Source organism: Petromyzon marinus, assembly GCF_048934315.1.
Source record: "Petromyzon marinus isolate PM22_M1 ecotype Great Lakes invasive population chromosome 70 unlocalized genomic scaffold, UKy_Petmar_22M1.pri1.0 chr70_unloc.1, whole genome shotgun sequence".
Lineage (NCBI taxonomy): Eukaryota > Metazoa > Chordata > Hyperoartia > Petromyzontiformes > Petromyzontidae > Petromyzon > Petromyzon marinus.
This window is the reverse complement of record NW_027422603.1, coordinates 910,636-930,835: the sequence shown is the minus strand read 5'-3', so window position 1 is coordinate 930,835 and position 20,200 is coordinate 910,636. Positions and strand designations below refer to the sequence as shown.

The 20,200-nt window shown below is 39.0% G+C and overlaps 1 protein-coding gene across 4 annotated transcripts in view; it reads right to left on the bottom strand.

The window, feature by feature from the left end:
* Positions 1 to 20,200, bottom strand: part of NME7 (NME/NM23 family member 7) — a 90,757-nt gene that overhangs the window by 58,963 nt on the left and 11,594 nt on the right. For all 4 annotated transcript variants that reach the window (XM_076058284.1, XM_076058282.1, XM_076058281.1 and 1 more), the window contains exon 3: positions 7,730 to 7,896. In XM_076058284.1, coding sequence (XP_075914399.1) covers positions 7,730 to 7,896 — 167 coding nt within the window. The remainder of the gene's footprint in view (positions 1 to 7,729; positions 7,897 to 20,200) is intronic.

Below are 20,200 nucleotides of genomic sequence, written 5' to 3'. Positions count from 1 at the left end.
TGTTACTGAGTGGTAGTGAGTGTTAGTGAGTGAGTGGTAGTGAGTGGTAGTGAGTGAGTGGTAGTGAGTGGTAGTGAGTGAGTGTTAGTGAGTGTTAGTGAGTGTTAGTGAGTGGTAGTGAGTGAGTGTTAGTGAGTGAGTGTTAGTGAGTGTTAGTGAGTGTTAGTGAGTGGTAGTGAGTGGTAGTGAGTGATAGTGAGTGTTAGTGAGTGTTAGTGAGTGATAGTGAGTGTTAGTGAGTGTTAGTGAGTGAGTGGTAGTGAGTGATAGTGAGTGAGTGATAGTGAGTGAGTGGTAGTGAGTGGTAGTGAGTGTTAGTGAGTGGTAGTGAGTGAGTGTTAGTGAGTGTTAGTGAGTGTTAGTTAGTGAGTGTTAGTGAGTGATAGTGAGTGGTAGTGAGTGTCAGTGAGTGATAGTGAGTGTTAGTGAGTGTTAGTGAATGTTAGTGAGTGATAGTGAGTGAGTGATAGTGAGTGAGTGGTAGTGAGTGGTAGTGAATGTTAGTGAGTGGTCGTGAGTGTTAGTGAGTGTAAGTGAGTGTAAGTGAGTGATAGTGAGTGTTAGTGAGGGTTAGTGAGTGATAGTGAGTGAGTGATAGTGAGTGAGTGAGTGTTAGTGAGTGATAGTGAGTGAGTGTTAGTGAGTGATAGTGAGTGAGTGTTAGTGAGTGATAGTGAGTGTTAGTGAGTCTTAGTGAGTGATAGTGAGGGTTACTGAGTGATAGTGAGTGTTAGTGAGTGATAGTGAGTGTTAGTGAGTGTTAGTGAGTGTTAGTGAGTGAGTGTTAGTGAGTGTTAGTGAGTGTTAGTGAGTGAGTGTTAGTGAGTGATAGTGAGTGTTAGTGAGTGTTAGTGAGTGAGTGTTAGTTAGTGAGTGTTAGTGAGTGTTAGTGAGTGATAGTGAGTGTTAGTGAGTGAGTGTTAGTGAGTGTTAGTGAGTGGTAGTGAGTGTTAGTGAGTGTTAGTGAGTGTTAGTGAGTGAGTGTTAGTGAGTGAGTGTTAGTGAGTGATAGTGAGTGTTAGTGAGTGTTAGTGAGTGATAGTGAGTATTAGTGAGTGTTAGTGAGTGAGTGTTAGTGAGTGAGTGTTAGTGAGTGATAGTGAGTGTTAGTGAGTGAGTGATAGTGAGTGTTAGTGAGTGTTAGTGAGTGATAGTGAGTGTTAGTGAGTGTTAGTGAGTGAGTGTTAGTGAGTGAGTGTTAGTGAGTGATAGTGAGTGTTAGTGAGTGTTAGTGAGTGATAGTGAGCATTAGTGAGTGAGAGTGTTAGTGAGTGTTAGTGAGTGTTAGTGAGTGGTAGTGAGTGTTAGTGAGTGAGTGGTAGTGAGTGTTAGTGAGTGGTCGTGAGTGTTAGTGAGTGTTAGTGAGTGTTAGTGAGTGATAGTGAGTGAGTGATAGTGAGTGAGTGAGTGTTAGTGAGTGATAGTGAGTGAGTGATAGTGAGTGAGTGTTAGTGAGTGATAGTGAGTGTTAGTGAGTCTTAGTGAGTGATAGTGAGGGTTACTGAGTGGTAGTGAGTGTTAGTGAGTGTTAGTGAGTGAGTGTTAGTGAGTGTTAGTGAGTGATAGTGAGTGTTAGTGAGTGTTAGTGAGTGAGTGTTAGTGAGTGTTAGTGAGTGATAGTGAGTGTTAGTGAGTGTTAGTGAGTGTTAGTGAGTGAGTGTTAGTGAGTGATAGTGAGTGTTAGTGAGTGATAGTAAGTGTTAGTGAGTGTTAGTGACTGAGTGATAGTGAGTGATAGTGAGTGTTAGTGAGTGTTAGTGAGTGATAGTGAGTGTTAGTGCGTGAGTGTTAGTGAGTGTTAGTGAGTGTTAGTGAGTGAGTGATAGTGAGTGTTAGTGAGTGAGTGTTAGTGAGTGTTAGTGAGTGAGTGATAGTGAGTGTTAGTTAGTGAGTGTTAGTGAGTGATAGTGAGTATGAGTGAGTGTTAGTGATAGTGAGTGTAAGTGAGTGTTAGTGTTAGTGAGTGAGTGATAGTGAGTGTTAGTGAGTGTTAGTGAGTGAGTGTTAGTGAGTGAGTGTTAGTGAGTGATAGTGAGTATGAGTGAGTGTTAGTGATAGTGAGTGTTAGTGAGTGTTAGTGAGTGTTAGTGAGTGAGTGATAGTGAGTGTTAGTGAGTGTTAGTGAGTGTTAGTGAGTGAGTGTTAGTGAGTGATAGTGAGTGTTAGTGAGTGTTAGTGAGTGAGTGTTAGTGAGTGTTAGTGAGTGAGTGATAGTGAGTGATAGTGAGTGTGAGTGATAGCGAGAGTTAGTGAGTGTTAGTGAGTGTTAGTGAGTGATAGTGAGTGTTAGTGAGTGAGTGTTAGTGAGTGAGTGTTAATGAGTGTTAGTGAGTGAGTGTTAGTGAGTGTTAGTGAGTGAGTGTTAGTGACTGAGTGTTAGTGAGTGTTAGTGAGTGTTAGTGAGTGAGTGTTAGTGAGTGTTAGTGAGTGAGTGTTAGTGACTGAGTGATAGTGAGTGATAGTGAGTGTTAGTGAGTGTTAGTGAGTGATAGTGAGTGTTAGTGCGTGAGTGATAGTGAGTGTTAGTGAGTGTTAGTGAGTGAGTGATAGTGAGTGTTAGTGAGTGAGTGTGAGTGAGTGTTAGTGAGTGAGTGATAGTGAGTGTTAGTTAGTGAGTGTTAGTGAGTGATAGTGAGTGTTAGTGAGTGTTAGTGAGTATGAGTGAGTGTTAGTGAGTGTTAGTGAGTGTTAGTGAGTGAGTGTTAGTGAGTGAGTGTTAGTGAGTGATAGTGAGTATGAGTGAGTGTTAGTGATAGTGAGTGTTAGTGAGTGTTAGTGAGTGTTAGTGAGTGAGTGTTAGTGAGTGTTAGTGAGTGATAGTGAGTGTTAGTGAGTGTTAGTGAGTGAGTGTTAGTGAGTGAGTGTTAGTGAGTGATAGTGAGTGTTAGTGAGTGATAGTGAGTGTTAGTGAGTGTTAGTGAGTGAGTGTTAGTGAGTGTTAGTGAGTGAGTGATAGTGAGTGATAATGAGTGTTAGTGAGTGAGTGTTAGTGAGTGATAGTGAGTGTGAGAGATAGCGAGAGTTAGTGAGTGTTAGTGAGTGATAGTGAGTATTAGTGAGTGAGAGTGTTAGTGAGTGTTAGTGAGTGATAGTGAGTGTTAGTGAGTGTTAGTGAGTGAGAGTGTTAGTGAGTGTTAGTGAGTGGTAGTGAGTGTTAGTGAGTGTTAGTGAGTGAGTGTTAGTGAGTGATAATGAGTGTTAGTGAGTGTTAGTGAGTGAGAGTGTTAGTGAGTGTTAGTGAGTGAGTGTTAGTGAGTGGTAGTGAGTGTTAGTGAGTGTTAGTGAGTGATAGTGAGTGTTAGTAAGTGTTAGTGAGTGATAGTGAGTGTTATTGAGTGAGTGTTAGTGAGTGATAGTGAGTGTTAGTGAGTGAGTGGTAGTGAGTGTTAGTGAGTGAGTGGTAGTGAGTGTTAGTGAGTGAGTGTTAGTGAGTGATAGTGAGTGTTAATGAGTGTTAGTGAGTGAGTGTTAGTGAGTGTTCGTGAGTGAGTGTTAGTGACTGAGTGTAAGTGAGTGTTAGTGAGTGTTAGTGAGTGAGTGTTAGTGAGTGTTAGTGAGTGAGTGATAGTGAGTGTTAGTGAGTGAGTGATAGTGAGTGTTAGTGAGTGAGTGTTAGTGAGTGTTAGTGAGTGAGTGATAGTGAGTGTTAGTTAGTGAGTGTTAGTGAGTGATAGTGAGTGTTAGTGAGTGATAGTGAGTGTTAGTGAGTGAGTGTTAGTGAGTGTTAGTGAGTGTTAGTGAGTTTTAGTGAGTGAGTGTTAGTGAGTGATAGTGAGTATGAGTGAGTGTTAGTGATAGTGAGTGTTAGTGAGTGTTAGTGAGTGTTAGTGAGTGAGTGTTAGTGAGTGATAGTGAGTGTTAGTGAGTGGTAGTGAGTGAGTGTTAGTGAGTGTTAGTGAGTGTGAGTGAGTGTTAGTTAGTGAGTGTTAGTGAGTGATAGTGAGTGATAGTGAGTGTTAGTGAGTGAGTGTTAGTGAGTGTTAGTGAGTGATAGTGAGTGTTAGTGAGTGAGTGTTAGTGAGTGTTAGTGAGTGTTAGTGAGTGAGTGTTAGTGAGTGTTAGTGAGTGTTAGTGAGTGATAGTGAGTGTTAGTGAGTGAGTGATAGTGAGTGAGTGTTAGTGAGTGATAGTGTTAGTGAGTGAGTGTTAGTGAGTGTTAGTGAGTGATAGTGAGTGATAGTGAGTGTTAGTGAGTGTTAGTGAGTGATAGTGAGTGATAGTGAGTGTTAGTGAGTGTTAGTGAGTGATAGTGAGGGTTACTGAGTGGTAGTGAGTGTTAGTGAGTGTTAGTGAGTGTTAGTGAGTGAGTGTTAGTGAGTGTTAGTGAGTGATAGTGAGTGTTAGTGAGTGTTAGTGAGTGAGTGTTAGTGAGTGTTAGTGAGTGATAGTGAGTGTTAGTGAGTGTTAGTGAGTGTTAGTGAGTGAGTGTTAGTGAGTGATAGTGAGTGTTAGTGAGTGATAGTAAGTGTTAGTGAGTGTTAGTGACTGAGTGATAGTGAGTGATAGTGAGTGTTAGTGAGTGTTAGTGAGTGATAGTGAGTGTTAGTGCGTGAGTGATAGTGAGTGTTAGTGAGTGTTAGTGAGTGTTAGTGAGTGAGTGATAGTGAGTGTTAGTGAGTGAGTGTTAGTGAGTGTTAGTGAGTGAGTGATAGTGAGTGTTAGTTAGTGAGTGTTAGTGAGTGATAGTGAGTGTTAGTGAGTGTTAGTGACTGTTAGTGAGTATGAGTGAGTGTTAGTGATAGTGAGTGTTAGTGAGTGTTAGTGTTAGTGAGTGAGTGATAGTGAGTGTTAGTGAGTGTTAGTGAGTGAGTGTTAGTGAGTGAGTGTTAGTGAGTGATAGTGAGTATGAGTGAGTGTTAGTGATAGTGAGTGTTAGTGAGTGTTAGTGAGTGTTAGTGAGTGAGTGTTAGTGAGTGTTAGTGAGTGTTAGTGAGTGAGTGTTAGTGAGTGATAGTGAGTGTTAGTGAGTGTTAGTGAGTGAGTGTTAGTGAGTGTTAGTGAGTGAGTGATAGTGAGTGATAGTGAGTGTGAGTGATAGCGAGAGTTAGTGAGTGTTAGTGAGTGTTAGTGAGTGATAGTGAGTGTTAGTGAGTGAGTGTTAGTGAGTGAGTGTTAATGAGTGTTAGTGAGTGAGTGTTAGTGAGTGTTAGTGAGTGAGTGTTAGTGACTGAGTGTTAGTGAGTGTTAGTGAGTGTTAGTGAGTGAGTGTTAGTGAGTGTTAGTGAGTGAGTGTTAGTGACTGAGTGATAGTGAGTGATAGTGAGTGTTAGTGAGTGTTAGTGAGTGATAGTGAGTGTTAGTGCGTGAGTGATAGTGAGTGTTAGTGAGTGTTAGTGAGTGAGTGATAGTGAGTGTTAGTGAGTGAGTGTGAGTGAGTGTTAGTGAGTGAGTGATAGTGAGTGTTAGTTAGTGAGTGTTAGTGAGTGATAGTGAGTGTTAGTGAGTGTTAGTGAGTATGAGTGAGTGTTAGTGTTAGTGAGTGTTAGTGAGTGTTAGTGAGTGTTAGTGAGTGAGTGTTAGTGAGTGATAGTGAGTATGAGTGAGTGTTAGTGATAGTGAGTGTTAGTGAGTGTTAGTGAGTGTTAGTGAGTGAGTGTTAGTGAGTGTTAGTGAGTGATAGTGAGTGTTAGTGAGTGTTAGTGAGTGAGTGTTAGTGAGTGAGTGTTAGTGAGTGATAGTGAGTGTTAGTGAGTGATAGTGAGTGTTAGTGAGTGTTAGTGAGTGAGTGTTAGTGAGTGTTAGTGAGTGAGTGATAGTGAGTGATAATGAGTGTTAGTGAGTGAGTGTTAGTGAGTGATAGTGAGTGTGAGAGATAGCGAGAGTTAGTGAGTGTTAGTGAGTGATAGTGAGTATTAGTGAGTGAGAGTGTTAGTGAGTGTTAGTGAGTGATAGTGAGTGTTAGTTAGTTAGTGAGTGTTAGTGAGTGAGAGTGTTAGTGAGTGTTAGTGAGTGGTAGTGAGTGTTAGTGAGTGTTAGTGAGTGAGTGTTAGTGAGTGATAATGAGTGTTAGTGAGTGTTAGTGAGTGAGAGTGTTAGTGAGTGTTAGTGAGTGAGTGTTAGTGAGTGGTAGTGAGTGTTAGTGAGTGTTAGTGAGTGATAGTGAGTGTTAGTAAGTGTTAGTGAGTGATAGTGAGTGTTATTGAGTGAGTGTTAGTGAGTGATAGTGAGTGTTAGTGAGTGAGTGGTAGTGAGTGTTAGTGAGTGAGTGGTAGTGAGTGTTAGTGAGTGAGTGTTAGTGAGTGATAGTGAGTGTTAATGAGTGTTAGTGAGTGAGTGTTAGTGAGTGTTAGTGAGTGAGTGTTAGTGACTGAGTGTTAGTGAGTGTTAGTGAGTGTTAGTGAGTGAGTGTTAGTGAGTGTTAGTGAGTGAGTGATAGTGAGTGTTAGTGAGTGAGTGATAGTGAGTGTTAGTGAGTGTTAGTGAGTGAGTGTTAGTGAATGAGCGTTAGTGAGTGAGTGGTAGTGAGTGATAGTGAGTGATAGTGAGTGTTAGTGAGTGATAGTGAGTGTTAGTGAGTGAGTGTTAGTGAGTGTTAGTGAGTGTTAGTGAGTTTTAGTGAGTGAGTGTTAGTGAGTGATAGTGAGTATGAGTGAGTGTTAGTGATAGTGAGTGTTAGTGAGTGTTAGTGAGTGTTAGTGAGTGAGTGTTAGTGAGTGATAGTGAGTGTTAGTGAGTGGTAGTGAGTGAGTGTTAGTGAGTGTTAGTGAGTGTGAGTGAGTGTTAGTTAGTGAGTGTTAGTGAGTGATAGTGAGTGATAGTGAGTGTTAGTGAGTGAGTGTTAGTGAGTGTTAGTGAGTGATAGTGAGTGTTAGTGAGTGAGTGTTAGTGAGTGTTAGTGAGTGTTAGTGAGTGAGTGTTAGTGAGTGTTAGTGAGTGTTAGTGAGTGATAGTGAGTGTTAGTGAATGAGTGATAGTGAGTGAGTGTTAGTGAGTGATAGTGTTAGTGAGTGAGTGTTAGTGAGTGTTAGTGAGTGATAGTGAGTGATAGTGAGTGTTAGTGAGTGTTAGTGAGTGATAGTGAGTGATAGTGAGTGTTAGTGAGTGTTAGTGAGTGTGAGTGAGTGTTAGTGAGTGATAGTGAGTGTTAGTGAGTGAGTGATAGTGTTAGTGAGTGAGTGATAGTGAGTGTTAGTGAGTGTTAGTGAGTGTGAGTGAGTGTTAGTGAGTGATAGTGAGTGTTAGTGAGTGATAGTGTTAGTGAGTGAGTGATAGTGAGTGTTAGTGAGTGTTAGTGAGTGATAGTGAGTGAGTGTTAGTGAGTGTTAGTGAGTGTTAGTGAGTGTTAGTGAGTGATAGTGAGTGAGTGTTAGTGAGTGTTAGTGAGTGAGTGTTAGTGAGTGTTAGTGAGTGAGTGTTAGTGAGTGAGTGATAGTGAGTGTTAGTGAGTGATAGTGAGTGTTAGTGAGTGAGTGTTAGTGAGTGTTAGTGAGTGTTAGTGAGTATTAGTGAGTGATAGTGAGTGAGTGTTAGTGAGTGTTAGTGAGTGAGTGTTAGTGAGTGTTAGTGAGTGAGTGTTAGTGAGTGAGTGATAGTGAGTGTTATTGAGTGTTAGTGATAGTGAGTATTAGTGAGTGTTAGTGAGTGATAGTGAGTGTTAGTGAGTGATAGTGAGTGTTAGTGAGTGAGTATTAGTGAGTATTAGTGAGTGTTAGTGAGTGTTAGTGAGTGTTAGTGAGTGTTAGTGAGTGTTAGTGAGTGATAGTGAGTGATAGTGAGTGTTAGTGAGTACCGCTGGCGAGTGAGTGACAGGCGGCTCTGCGTGTGAGCGTCTCCGTAGGCCGTGAGGCTGAGTTCACGCCCCAGCACCAGCAGGCGAGCCCCCAGCGCCACCTGGCTGGGCGCCAGTCCCTGGCACGGGGAGCGGCGCAGGAAGAGCCTCTGGGTACGGAGCTCCAGCTGGGGGCACACGCAGAGAGAGAAACACAAACACTACTAACACCACCACTACTAACACTACTAACACTAACATTACTAACACTAACACTACTAACACCACCACTACTAACACCACCACTACTAACACCACTAACACTAACACTACTAACACCACCACTACTAACACCACCACTACTAACACCACTAACACTAACACTACTAACACCACCACTACTAACACCACTAACACTAACACCACTAACACTAACACTAATAACACTAACACAACTAACACTAACACTACTAACACTAACACTACTAACACTAATAACACTACTAACACTAACACAACTAACACTAACACTACTAACACTAACACAACTAACACTAACACTACTAACAATAACACCACCACTACTAACACTACTAACACTAATAACACTACTAACACTAACACTACTAACACTAACACTACTAACACTAACACTACTAACACTAACACTACTAACACAATCACTACTAACACTACTAACACTAACACTACTAACACTAACACTACTAACACTAACACTACTAACACAAGCACTACTAACACTAACACTACTAACACTAACACTACTAACACTAACACTACTAACACCACCACTACTAACACTAACACTACTAACACTAACACTACTAACACTAACACTACTAACACAACCACTACTAACACTACTAACACTAACACTACTAACACAACCACTACTAACACTATCACTACTAACACTAACACTACTAACACTAACATTACTAACACTACTAACACTAACACTACTAACACTAACACTACTAACACTAACACTACTAACACCACCACTACTAACACTAACACTACTAACACCACCACTACTAACACCACCACTACTAACACCACCACTACTAACACTAACACTACTAACACTAACACTACTAACACTAACATTACTAACACTACTAACACTAACACTACTAACACTAACACTACTAACACTAACACTACTAACACCAACACTACTAACACTAACACAACTAACACTAACACTACTAACACTAACACTACTAACACTAACACTACTAACACCACCACTACTAACACTAACACTACTAACACTAACACTACTAACACTAACACTACTAACACAACCACTACTAACACTACTAACACTAACACTACTAACACAACCACTACTAACACTATCACTACTAACACTAACACTACTAACACTAACATTACTAACACTACTAACACTAACACTACTAACACTAACACTACTAACACTATTAACACTACTAACACTAACACTACTAACACTAACACTACTAACACTAACACTACTAACACCACCACTACTAACACTAACACTACTAACACCACCACTACTAACACCACCACTACTAACACCACCACTACTAACACTAACACTACTAACACTAACACTACTAACACTAACATTACTAACACTACTAACACTAACACTACTAACACCACCACTACTAACACCACCACTACTAACACCACCACTACTAACACCACCACTAATAACACTACTAACACTACTAACACTAACACAACTAACACTACTAACACTAACACTACTAACACCAACACTACTAACACTACTAACACCACCACTACTAACACTAACACTACTAACACTAACACTACTAAAACTAACACTACTAACACTAACACCACCACTATTAACACTACTAACACTAACACTACTAACACTACTAACACCACCACTACTAACACCACCACTACTAACACTACTAACACTAACACTACTAACACTAACACTACTAACACTACTAACACCCCCACTACTAACACCACCACTACTAACACTACTAACACTAACACTACTAACACTAACACTACTAACACTAACACTACTAACACCACCACTACTAACACTAACACTACTAACACTAACACTACTAACACTACTAACACCACCACTACTAACACTAACACTACTAACACTAACACTACTAACACTAACATTACTAACACTACTAACACTAACACTACTAACACTACTAACACCACCACTACTAACACTAACACTACTAACACTAACACTACTAACACTAACACTACTAACACTAACACTACTAACACCACCACTACTAACACTGCTAACACTAATAACACTACTAACACTAACACTACTAACACCAACACTACTAACACCCCCACTACTAACACCCCCACTACTAACACTAACACTAATAACACTACTAACACCCCCACTACTAACACCCCCACTACTAACACTAACACTAACAACACTACTAACACTAACACTACTAACAATAACACTACTAACACTACTAACACCACCACTACTAACACTAACACTACTAACACTAACACTACTAACACTAACACTACTAACACTAACACTTCTAACACTAACACTCCTAACACTAACACTACTAACACTAACACTACTAACACTAACACTACTAACACTAACACTACTAACACCACCACTACTAACACCACCACTACTAACACCAACACTACTAACACCACCACTACTAACACTACTAACACTAACACTACTAACACTAACACTACTAACACTAACACTACTAACACTAACACTACTAACACTAACACTACTAACACTAACACTACTAACACCACCACTACTAACACCACCACTACTAACACCAACACTACTAACACTAACACTACTAACACCACCACTACTAACACTACTAACACTAACACTACTAACACTAACACTACTAACACCACCACTACTAACACTAACACTACTAACACTAACACTACTAACACTAACACTACTAACACAACCACTACTAACACCAACACTACTAACACTAACACTTCTAACACCCCCACTACTAACACTAACACTAACAACACTACTAACACTAACAACACTACTAACACTAACACTACTAACACTAACACTACTAACACTAACACTACTAACACTAACACTACTAACACCAACACTACTAACACTAACACTACTAACACTAACACTACTAACACTAACACTACTAACACTAACACTACTAACACTAACAACAATAACACTACTAACACTACTAACACTAACACTACTAACACTACTAACACCACCACTACTAACACTACTAACACTAACACTACTAACACTAACACTACTAACACCAACACTACTAACACTAACACTACTAACACTAACACTACTAACACTAACACTACTAACACTAACACCACCACTATTAACACTACTAACACCTCTAACACTAACACTACTAACACTACCACTACTAACACCACCACTACTAACACCACCACTACTAACACTAACACTACTAACACTAACACTACTAACACTACTAACACCACCACTACTAACACTACTAACACTAACACTACTAACACCAACACTATTAACACTAACACTACTAACACTAACACTACTAACACTAACACTACTAACACTAACACCACCACTATTAACACTACTAACACCTCTAACACTAACACTACTAACACTACCACTACTAACACCACCACTACTAACACCACCACTACTAACACTAACACTACTAACACTAACACTACTAACACTAACACTACTAACACTACTAACACCACCACTACTAACACCACCACTACTAACACTACTAACACTAACACTACTAACACTAACACTACTAACACTACTAACACCACCACTACTAACACTACTAACACTAACACTACTAACACTAACACTACTAACACTAACACTACTAACACTACTAACACCACCACTACTAACACTAACACTACTAACACTAACACTACTAACACTAACACTACTAACACTAACACTACTAACACTACCACTACTAACACCGCTAACACTAATAACACTACTAACACTAACACTACTAACACCAACACTACTAACACCCCCACTACTAACACCCCCACTACTAACACTAACACTAACAACACTACTAACACTAACACTACTAACACTAACACTACTAACACTACTAACACCACCACTACTAACACTAACACTACTAACACTAACACTACTAACACTAACACTACTAACACTAACACTACTAACACTACTAACACCACCACTACTAACACTAACACTACTAACACTAACACTACTAACACTAACACTACTAACACTAACACTACTAACACTACTAACACCACCACTACTAACACTGCTAACACTAATAACACTACTAACACTAACACTACTAACACCAACACTACTAACACCCCCACTACTAACACCCTCACTACTAACACTAACACTAACAACACTACTAACACTAACACTCCTAACACTAACACTACTAACACTAACACTTCTAACACTAACACTACTAACACCACCACTACTAACACTACTAACACTAACACTACTAACACTAACACTACTAACACTAACACTACTAACACTACTAACACCACCACTACTAACACTAACACTACTAACACTAACACTACTAACACTAACACTACTAACACTAACACTACTAACACCACCACTACTAACACTGCTAACACTAATAACACTACTAACACCCCCACTACTAACACCCCACTACTAACACCCCCACTACTAACACTAACAACACTACTTACACTAACACTACTAACACTAACACTACTAACACTAACACTACTAACACTAACACTACTAACACTAACACTACTAACACTAACACTTCTAACACTAACACTCCTAACACTAACACTACTAACACTAACACTACTAACACTAACACTACTAACACTAACACTACTAACACCACCACTACTAACACCACCACTACTAACACCAACACTACTAACACCACCACTACTAACACTACTAACACTAACACTACTAACACTAACACTACTAACACTAACACTACTAACACTAACACTACTAACACTAACACTACTACACTAACACTACTAACACCACCACTACTAACACCACCACTACTAACACCAACACTACTAACACTAACACTACTAACACCACCACTACTAACACTAACATTACTAACACTAACACTACTAACACCACCACTACTAACACTAACACTACTAACACTAACACTACTAACACTACTAACACAACCACTACTAACACCAACACTACTAACACTAACACTTCTAACACCCCCACTACCAACACCCCCACTACTAACACTAACACTAACAACACTACTAACACTAACACTACTAACACTAACACTACTAACACTAACACTACTAACAATAACACTACTAACACTAACACTACTAACACTAACACTACTAACACTAACACTACTAACACTAACACTACTAACACTACTAACACCACCACTACTAACACTACTAACACTAACACTACTAACACTAACACTACTAACACCACCACTACTAACACTAACACTACTAACACTAACACTACTAACACTAACACTACTAACACTAACACTACTAACACTAACACTACTAACACTAACACTACTAACATAACACTACTAACACTACTAACACCACCACTACTAACACTAACACTACTAACACCACCACTACTAACACTACTAACACTAACACTACTAACACTAACACTACTAACACTAACACTACTAACACTAACACTACTAACACTACTAACACCACCACTACTAACACCACCACTACTAACACTAACACTACTAACACCACCACTACTAACACTAACACTACTAAACACCCCCACTACTACACCACCACTACTAACACTAACACTACTACACCACCACTACTAACACTAACACTACTAACACTAACACTACTAACACTAACACTACTAACACTAACATTACTAACACTAACACTACTAACACTAACACTACTAACACTACTAACACCACCACTACTAACACCACCACTACTAACACTAACACTACTAACACTAACACTACAACACTAACACTACTAACACTAACACTACTAACACCACCCTACTAACACCACCACTACTAACACTAACAATACTAACACAACACTACTAACACTAACACCACTAACACTACTAACACTAACACTACTAACACCACTAACACCACCACTACTAACACCACCACTACTAACACTACTAACACCACCACTACTAACACTACTAACACCACCACTACTAACACCACCACTACTAACACCAACACTACTAACACTAACACTACTAACACCACCACTACTAACACTACTAACACTAACACTACTAACACCACCACTACTAACACTACTAACACTAACACTACTAACACAACCACTACTAACACCAACACTACTAACACTACTAACACTAACACTTCTAACACCCCCACTACTAACACTAACAACACTACTAACACTAAACTACTAACACTAACACTACTAACACTAACACTACTAAACTACTAACACTAACACTACTAACACTAACACTACTAACACTACTAACACCACCACTACTAACACCACCACTACTAACACTACTAACACTAACACTACTAACACCACCACTACTAACACTACTAACACTAACACTACTAACACTAACACTACTAACACCACCACTACTAACACTACTAACACTAACACTACTAACACTAACACTACTAACACCACCACTACTAACACTAACACTACTAACACTAACACTACTAACACAACCACTACTAACACCAACACTACTAACACTAACACTTCTAACACCCCCACTACTAACACCCCCACTACTAACACTAACACTAACAACACTACTAACACTAACACTACTAACACTAACACTACTAACACTAACACTACTAACACTAACACTACTAACACTACTAACACTAACACTACTAACACTAACACTACTAACACTAACACTACTAACACTAACACTACTAACACTACTAACACCACCACTACTAACACTACTAACACTAACACTACTAACACTAACACTACTAACACTACTAACACCACCACTACTAACACTAACACTACTAACACTAACACTACTAACACTAACACTACTAACACTAACACTACTAACACTAACACTACTAACACTAACACTACTAACACTAACACTACTAACACTACTAACACCACCACTACTAACACTAACACTACTAACACTACTAACACCACCACTACTAACACTACTAACACTAACACTACTAACACTAACACTACTAACACTAACACTACTAACACTAACACTACTAACACTACTAACACCACCACTACTAACACCACCACTACTAACACTAACACTACTAACACCACCACTACTAACACTAACACTACTAACACCCCCACTACTAACACCACCACTACTAACACTAACACTACTAACACCACCACTACTAACACTAACACTACTAACACTAACACTACTAACACTAACACTACTAATACTAACATTACTAACACTAACACTACTAACACTAACACTACTAACACTAACACTACTAACACTACTAACACCACCACTACTAACACCACCACTACTAACACTAACACTACTAACACTAACACTACTAACACTAACACTACTAACACTAACACTACTAACACCACCACTACTAACACCACCACTACTAACACTAACAATACAAACACTAACACTACTAACACTAACACCACTAACACTACTAACACTAACACTACTAACACTACTAACACCACCACTACTAACACCACCACTACTAACACTACTAACACCACCACTACTAACACTAACACTACTAACACCACCACTACTAACACCACCACTACTAACACCAACACTACTAACACTAACACTACTAACACCACCACTACTAACACTACTAACACTAACACTACTAACACCACCACTACTAACACTAACACTACTAACACTAACACTACTAACACAACCACTACTAACACCAACACTACTAACACTACTAACACTAACACTTCTAACACCCCCACTACTAACACCCCCACTACTAACACTAACAACACTACTAACACTAACACTACTAACACTAACACTACTAACACTAACACTACTAACACTAACACTACTAACACTAACACTACTAACACTAACACTACTAACACTACTAACACCACCACTACTAACACACCACTACTAACACTACTAACACTAACACTACTAACACTAACACTACTAACACTAACACTACTAACACTACTAACACCACCACTACTAACACTAACACTACTAACACTAACACTACTAACACTAACACTACTAACACTAACACTCCTAACACTAACACTACTAACACCACCACTACTAACACTAACACTACTAACACCACCACTACTAACACTACTAACACTAACACTACTAACACTAACACTACTAACACTACTAACACCACCACTACTAACACCACCACTACTAACACTAACACTACTAACACCACCACTACTAACACTAACACTACTAACACCCCCACTACTAACACCACCACTACTAACACTAACACTACTAACACCACCACTACTAACACTAACACTACTAACACTAACACTACTAACACTAACACTACTAATACTAACACTACTAATACTAACATTACTAAAACTAACACTACTAACACTAACACTACTAACACTACTAACACCACCACTACTAACACCACCACTACTAACACTAACACTACTAACACTAACACTACTAACACTAACACTACTAACACTAACACTACTAACACCACCACTACTAACACCACCACTACTAACACTAACACTACTAACACTAACACTACTAACACTAACACTACTAACACTACTAACACCAACACTACTAACACTAACACTACAAACACTAACACTACTAACACTACTAACACCACCACTACTAACACCACCACTACTAACACTACTAACACCACCACTACTAACACTAACACTACTAACACTAACACTACTAACACTAACACTACTAACACTATTAACACTACTAACACCACCACTACTAACACCACCACTACTAACACTACTAACACTAACACTACTAACACTAACACTACTAACACTAGCACTACTAACACCACCACTACTAACACTGCTAACACTAATAACACTACTAACACCCCCACTACTAACACCCCCACTACTAACACTACTAACACTAACACTACTAACACTAACACTACTAACACAACCACTACTAACACCAACACTACTAACACTACTAACACTAACACTTCTAACACCCCCACTACTAACACCCCCACTACTAACACTAACAACACTACTAACACTAACACTACTAACACTAACACTACTAACACTAACACTACTAACACTAACACTACTAACACTAACACTACTAACACTACTAACACCACCACTACTAACACCACCACTACTAACACTACTAACACTAACACTACTAACACTAACACTACTAACACTAACACTACTAACACTACTAACACCACCACTACTAACACTAACACTACTAACACTAACACTACTAACACTAACACTACTAACACTAACACTCCTAACACTAACACTACTAACACCACCACTACTAACACTAACACTACTAACACCACCACTACTAACACTACTAACACTAACACTACTAACACTAACACTACTAACACTACTAACACCACCACTACTAACACCACCACTACTAACACTAACACTACTAACACCACCACTACTAACACTAACACTACTAACACCCCCACTACTAACACCACCACTACTAACACTAACACTACTAACACCACCACTACTAACACTAACACTACTAACACTAACACTACTAACACTAACACTACTAATACTAACACTACTAATACTAACATTACTAAAACTAACACTACTAACACTAACACTACTAACACTACTAACACCACCACTACTAACACCACCACTACTAACACTAACACTACTAACACTAACACTACTAACACTAACACTACTAACACTAACACTACTAACACCACCACTACTAACACCACCACTACTAACACTAACACTACTAACACTAACACTACTAACACTAACACTACTAACACTACTAACACCAACACTACTAACACTAACACTACAAACACTAACACTACTAACACTACTAACACCACCACTACTAACACCACCACTACTAACACTACTAACACCACCACTACTAACACTAACACTACTAACACTAACACTACTAACACTAACACTACTAACACTATTAACACTACTAACACCACCACTACTAACACCACCACTACTAACACTACTAACACTAACACTACTAACACTAACACTACTAACACTAGCACTACTAACACCACCACTACTAACACTGCTAACACTAATAACACTACTAACACCCCCACTACTAACACCCCCACTACTAACACTAACACTAACAACACTACTAACACCCCCACTACTAACACCCCCACTACTAACACTAACAACACTACTACACTAACAATACTAACACTAACACTACTAACACTAACACTACTAACACTAACACTACTAACACTAACACTACTAACACTTCTAACACTAACACTCCTAACACTAACACTACTAACACTAACACTACTAACACTAACACTACTAACACTAACACTACTAACACTAACACTACTAACACCACCACTACTAACACCACCACTACTAACACCAACACTACTAACACCACCACTACTAACACTACTAACACTAACACTACTAACACTAACACTACTAACACTAACACTACTAACACTAACACTACTAACACTAACACTACTAACACTAACACTACTAACACCACCACTACTACACACCACCACTACTAACACCAACACTACTAACACTAACACTACTAACACCACCACTACTAACACTAACACTACTAACACTAACACTACTAACACTAACACTACTAACACTAACACTACTAATACTAACATTACTAAAACTAACACTACTAACACTAACACTACTAACACTACTAACACCACCACTACTAACACCACCACTACTAACACTAACACTACTAACACTAACACTACTAACACTAACACTACTAACACTAACACTACTAACACCACCACTACTAACACCACCACTACTAACACTAACACTACTAACACTAACACTACTAACACTAACACTACTAACACTACTAACACTAACACTACTAACACTACTAACACCAACACTACTAACACTAACACTACAAACACTAACACTACTAACACTACTAACACCACCACTACTAACACCACCACTACTAACACTACTAACACCACCACTACTAACACTAACACTACTAACACTAACACTACTAACACTAACACTACTAACACTATTAACACTACTAACACCACCACTACTAACACCACCACTACTAACACTACTAACACTAACACTACTAACACTAACACTACTAACACTAACACTACTAACACCACCACTACTAACACTGCTAACACTAATAACACTACTAACACCCCCACTACTAACACCCCCACTACTAACACTAACACTAACAACACTACTAACACCCCCACTACTAACACCCCCACTACTAACACTAACAACACTACTAACACTAACACTACTAACACTAACACTACTAACACTAACACTACTAACACTAACACTACTAACACTAACACTACTAACACTTCTAACACTAACACTCCTAACACTAACACTACTAACACTAACACTACTAACACTAACACTACTAACACTAACACTACTAACACCACCACTACTAACACCACCACTACTAACACCAACACTACTAACACTAACACTACTAACACCACCACTACTAACACTACTAACACTAACACTACTAACACTAACACTACTAACACCACCACTACTAACACTAACACTACTAACACTAACACTACTAACACTACTAACACAACCACTACTAACGCCAACACTACTAACACTACTAACACTAACACTTCTAACACCCCCACTACTAACACCCCCACTACTAACACTAACAACACTACTAACACTAACATTACTAACACTAACACTACTAACACTAACACTACTAACACTAACACTACTAACACTAACACTACTAACACTAACACTACTAACACTAACACTACTAACACTAACACTACTAACACTAATACTACTAACACTACTAACACCACCACTACTAACACTACTAACACTAACACTACTAACACTAACACTACTAACACTAACACTACTAACACCACCACTACTAACACTACTAACACTAACACTACTAACACTAACACTACTAACACTAACACTACTAACACTAACACTACTAACACTAACACTACTAACACTACTAACACCACC